A 5,481-nucleotide genomic window follows, 5' to 3' on the forward strand; every position below is an offset into this window, starting at 1 on the left:
TGATCACAATAATGGCAAGTAAGTGGAATAAGATTTTTATTTTTCCCTATTTTGGATTACCAAATTGTTTAATCTTAATAATGGCAAATGTAAATCTTATTTTGTAGAATTTATGTATTTACAATAAAATCCTAATAATGTTTAAGCTTTGGCAACTTTGTATTCCGTGAATATCTTTAAAACTATCTTCAATTAGAAACTATTAAACCTTACACAAAAGTTTTTCATCAAAAAATGATTCTGATTTTCAAATTTTTATTCTTCCTAACAAAGTAGTCTAAAAATATCGATAACATTCAAATATCTATATCTTATTTGAGGGATGTTGAGCAGGCCCAAAATTCTCCCATCTCCAATCGAATCTTGAATAAAAAAATAGGAAAATTTTATTTTTCCAAATTTCCATCCATTTTGAGCTGTTCCGTTGGAATGTCTGAGAACGAGGTATTGGAAGATGCTCCAGCGGAGCCTAACGCCGGCAATGATGAATCTACCAAGGAGGAAGAAGGAAAGCCGAAAATGTCTTTCGCCGATTGGAAAAAGTGCAAAGAAGCCCTCAAACCGGATTCAAAAATTGGGCAAAAACGTAACAATAGTATAAATAATAATAATAACAACGGAAATAACAACGGTCGCAAGCAATGGCCACGCAACGACAACACACAATTTCAACGCAATAACAACTACAACCAGGACTGCAATTATCAGCCGTTGAGCCGACCACCACCTCTACCCATGCAGCTGGCTATGGGCTTCGACAATAACTTTGGTCCGGGTCCAGGTCCGTGTGGTCCGCCCTTTGGAGGACCTTTTGGGCCAATGGGACCAAATGGGCCGAATGGACCCTGTGGGCCAATGGGACCGTTTGGCCCAGGTCCCATGGGGCCGGGTGGACCGTGCGGCCCTATGGGACCGATGGGTCCTGGAAACTTTGGTCCGGGACCTCGAAATAACTGCAACCGACCGCTGGAGCCGCCACCGTTTTGGGATGACATGATGGCTCCACAACAACGACAACCACCTATACAGCCCCCAATGCCGAAGTGCCCAAGTCTTTGGAATCTGGTGCCTAAGGATCGCGGTCAGCAACGTCAGAATCGCGGCAATCAACAAAACCAAAATAACAACAACAAAAAGTTCAAACACAACAACCGCGGAGGCAACAAGGAGGATTCCAATCTGATGCCTCCTCCACCGCCGCCGAATGACGGTACAAGCAACAACCAGCAGGGATCGAACGGATCGCAACCATCGAAGAAGCCAAAGCGAAGTGGAGCATTTGTGCAAATTAACGGACAATGGATTCAGAAACCGGAAGCACCGCTTCCACTAGATGAAGCACCTCCAGGTACTAAGGAAGAACGCCAGCGCCAGTGGAAGGAGTATCGTCAAGCGATGAAGCCTTTCAAGAATCGTGAGTTTCACAACCAGAAGCGTACTGTGCAGCGTTTGGGAAAGCTTCCACGTGATCAGCTTGACGAGATTCAGCTGGAACGCTTGCAGAAGGCCGAAGAGTATATCGGAGCCCATAAGGCCATGCTGACTATTAAACATGCAGAACGCTGGGTCCAACAGGAAGATGGACCAAAAGTTAGCGATACTTTCAAGGGTCAAGTTTACGTACGCAAATCTGCCAATACAGGAAGCTATTGGGACAAGACGAAAATGGGCCCGAACACCAGCAATGGCTTTGATCCCAAGCAACCTTTCTTCAGTTCCGGACGTCCTATCACTGGCGGTGCAGAAGCCATTGCCGCCAACATAGCATCGCTCCCGCCACCACCACCGCCACCTGACACACCTCCATCAAATGAAGGAAATAATAGCGGCTGGTCCACTGGAACTGCCACTACTACCAGTGCCAACACTGGTTCGAATTGCAATCCTTCGTACTACAGTCATTACAGCAACACTTTTGTTAAAGGAAACACGCTACTGCCCCCCTAGGATTTCCCGTTGACGCTGAATCTTGGCGTGGGATTTGATTAGTTGTAACTTTCCGGCAAGCGTGGAAGCTCCCAATACCTTACGAGTCTGCAATAAATTAATTCTTTGACAACATCGGCATGTATTCAAATAAATGTAACAAATTCTGCACTTAGAGCTACTTTTTGGGTTTCCGACTGCGACGAGGTTGGGATTCATCCAGGGGCGGCAGACCTAGGAGCTGGCGACGCTCTCGCTTACCGCGCAGAATGGCCTCCTTAAAGAGGTTGCAGTAGAGCTCCACCGCCGCCGGGGTGTCATCGTTCCCAGGCACTGGATAGGTGATGAGGTTTGGATTACAATTACTATCCACAATACCGATCGTAGGAATGGCCATCTTCGCAGCATCTCGCACAGCCGTGTGCTGGGCCATTACGTTGTTTTGTGTATTGAGGAATATACAAAGATCTGGAAGCCGAGTGACTGCATCGAACTGAACGTTGGCGTTGGTGAAGATGCCGCCGCGCCAGAAGCGCGTGTGTGAGAATTCACCGGCTTCCTGAGCCTTCTGCTCAACGAGGTGCGCGTTCAAAGCATTTCGGTTAAAGAACAGTATAATTCCATCACGGAAGGCAATGTGAGCGGCAAAGTTCAGGGCATCCCGCAAGTGCGACGCTGTCTTGTCCAAATCGAAGATTAGATGTCCAAGCCGGCTGCCAAACAGATAGGGACGCATTCGGTCATCCAGGGAGCCCTCTTTGTGGCCATAGTGCACACGGGCGTTGAACAGGTCGCGCACGGTAAATAAATTGTGGACCTGGAAGTAGTCCGGATGCTTCAATATGCGCTGCTCGATCACGGCAATGTCCTCCGGCTCTGTTTCTGGGGATTGCTCCGGTTGTGTGCTCTGCAGTCTTCGCGACAGACCCGAAAGTTGGCCAAAACGCGGCACCACTGTTTTAGAACAAAAATTAATGGGTTTTGTTAAAGTTTTTATTGATTACTTACGGTTATTAAGCGATTTTCTTAACATTTTGGAACGCTCGTGTTTTCATAACCTTTTCTCTTCTTCTTCTTATCTTTTTTTTAAACAGCTGGTGGCAGTGTTGAGTAATGACAACAAAACATACTTAAAAATTATTAAAAGATATTAAAATGTTAAAGTTTATTCAATACAAATATTAAGTACATATTTTTCTGTTATTACCTTAATGATATTATCAAATAATTGATTTTTTTTTTATATATTTAATCTTTTTGAGAATACCCCATCATATGTTTCTCGAACAGTGCTCGAAAAATCGAGTCAGCTGGAACCTTTCACTTGAGTTGTAAACTTTAATTTTTTGCTTAATATTTGCAATGCTAAGGCGGCCGAAATAAACATACAAGTCGAAATGGAAATAGACAGATCACTTAGCGTGGACACCAATTCCACCTGCGAGTTCCTGGACGCGGAGGGCGATTCGGAAAATAACGATTCGGAAGCCAACTTCTATCAGGAGGCGGATCACGACCAAGAGGCGGAACTGCAGAATCATAGTATTATTTCCGAATTACGTACTGGTCTGGATGCGCAAAATAGTACAGCTCTAAGCCCGGAGCCGGGGCAATCGAAGCAGTTGGCCGCCAGTTCCGAATCGTTGGCTTTGAGCACCTCGACCAGCGCCAAGACCGAGGATTCCAACAGTGCCCTGGACGATGACCACGACTACCTACATGACAGTGTGTGGCGAGGACAAAAAAAACACATTTTTATCCTTAGTGAGGCCGGAAAGCCCATATTTTCGTTGCACGGAAAGGAGGACAAGTTAGCGGCACTGTTCGGAGTGATCCAGGCCCTGGTTAGTTTCGTCCAGCTTAGTCAGGATGCAATTACGTCCATTCATGCTGGTGGCGTCAAGATCGCCTTCATGCATCGCGGTTCGCTTATTCTGGTTGCTGCTAGTAGAAGCAACATGAGTTTGCAGCAGCTTCAACTCCAATTGAGGCAAGTAACTAACTATAACCTATGAATAATACTGACTGATAAGTCTTTTCTTTACTTTCGCAGTGATGTGTACAATCAAATACTTTCCATTCTGACATACTCAGAAATGACAAAGAATTTTGAGAAGCGAAAGAACTTGGATTTGAGGAGACTGCTCTATGGGAGTGAACGTTTGTTCTACAATCTACTGGCAAATGATGGCTGTAGTACCAAAGGTAATACCAAAGTTCTAAATGTTTTTAAAGTCAAGATAATTACTCTATTTATCGTCTTTAGTTTCGAACAACGTCTTTACATTTCTGACCAATTCCATACGCGTCTTCCCATTGCCGACATCGGTACGGTCGCAAATCACCAGCAGCATTCAGAGTATTTGCTCAAAAATCAATAATCTGGTCTTTGCTGTACTAATAGCTAATAACAAACTGATTTCTCTGGTGCGACTGAAGAATCAGTTGATTCATCCAGCCGATCTGAGGCTGATTTTCAACCTAGTGGAGTGCTCCGAGTCGTTCAAGAGCTCAGAGAACTGGTCCCCCATCTGTCTTCCTAGGTTTGACAAGAAGGGCTTTCTGCACGCGTATGTCTCCTATCTGGCGGATGATTGCCAGGCATGTTTGCTATTGCTGTCCATCGATCGGAATGGTTTCTTTGAGCTCAAAGATGCCAAAGTTAAGATCACGGAAAAGCTGAAAAAGAACCACTGTCTGGAGGCTGTTAATGAGGAACTCAAGCAACCCTTCAACGTGAAACTGTATCAGCAGGTTGTGGGAATCCCTGAGTTGCGGCATTTCTTGTACAAGCCGAAAAGCACGGCTCAGCTACTGTGTCCCATGCTGAGGCATCCATACAAATCCCTGGCGGAGTTGGACCGCCTGGAGGCCATTTACTGTGATTTGCTACATCGCATTCACAACAGCGTCCGGCCCCTGAAGCTCATCTACGAGGTTAAGGAAAGCGAAGTGGTGCTAGCCTGGGCCACCGGCACCTACGAACTCTACGCAGTTTTCGAACCGGTCGTCGACAAGGCAACGGTGATAAAATACGTTGATAAGCTGATCAAGTGGATCGAAAAGGATTACGATGTTTACTTTATAAGGAATCACGCCACTTTCTGATCCGTCACGGGCGGCATTTGTAGGGAACTGTGAGATATATGACTATTTTTATATTATACTTCTGCCAACGAAACTGTTAACCCCAATTGAGGACAAAGCTGTTGTTGTGTTGCAGTTGTGACGGCTTATATTTAACTGATCCTTGTATACCATAAATACGCATGTAAATTTGTATTTAAGCCTCTAAGTAAATTCTCTAAAAAAAAAAACAAAAGGGTTTTTTTTACTATTAATTATAAAGTGTTATGAAAAAGTATAAAATTTCCATTTAAAATTTAAATTTGTACAAGTATCCTTAAAACGATAAGTCTTACTATCGATAACCTAAGTCCAGAAAGCTTAAGCTCTCTCTCAAAGTTAAGAGAGTGGTTCACTGAGAGAGCTTTTGAAAATCAACATTCTCTAACGCGCGCATCGGAAACACAATGGCAGGATTACGGTGTGAAG

The 5,481-nt window shown here is 44.5% G+C and overlaps 3 protein-coding genes across 3 annotated transcripts; 2 read left to right on the forward strand and 1 right to left on the reverse strand.

Annotated features, from left to right (window-relative positions):
• The first annotated feature begins 316 nt into the window (after positions 1-316).
• Positions 317-2,101, forward strand: LOC108124569 (uncharacterized). The gene has a single exon (XM_017240315.3). The coding sequence runs from the start codon at positions 430-432 to the stop codon at positions 1,945-1,947; it is 1,518 nt and encodes a 505-aa protein (XP_017095804.2). The 5' UTR covers positions 317-429; the 3' UTR covers positions 1,948-2,101.
• mRpS2 (mitochondrial ribosomal protein S2) lies at positions 2,049-3,073 on the reverse strand. Its single transcript, XM_017240316.3, has 2 exons — positions 2,935-3,073; positions 2,049-2,880 (listed from the first exon to the last, which is right to left on the reverse strand). Exons 1-2 carry the CDS (start codon positions 2,957-2,959, stop codon positions 2,105-2,107), a joined length of 801 nt encoding a protein of 266 aa, XP_017095805.2. The 5' UTR covers positions 2,960-3,073; the 3' UTR covers positions 2,049-2,104.
• A 144-nt stretch (positions 3,074-3,217) lies between these two features.
• Positions 3,218-5,231, forward strand: Mon1 (vacuolar fusion protein MON1 homolog). Its single transcript, XM_017240314.3, has 3 exons — positions 3,218-3,916; positions 3,980-4,131; positions 4,193-5,231. Exons 1-3 carry the CDS (start codon positions 3,324-3,326, stop codon positions 5,032-5,034), a joined length of 1,587 nt encoding a protein of 528 aa, XP_017095803.2. The 5' UTR covers positions 3,218-3,323; the 3' UTR covers positions 5,035-5,231.
• Positions 5,232-5,481: the final 250 nt, after the last annotated feature.

Source organism: Drosophila bipectinata, chromosome 2L, assembly GCF_030179905.1.
Source record: "Drosophila bipectinata strain 14024-0381.07 chromosome 2L, DbipHiC1v2, whole genome shotgun sequence".
NCBI lineage: Eukaryota > Metazoa > Arthropoda > Insecta > Diptera > Drosophilidae > Drosophila > Drosophila bipectinata.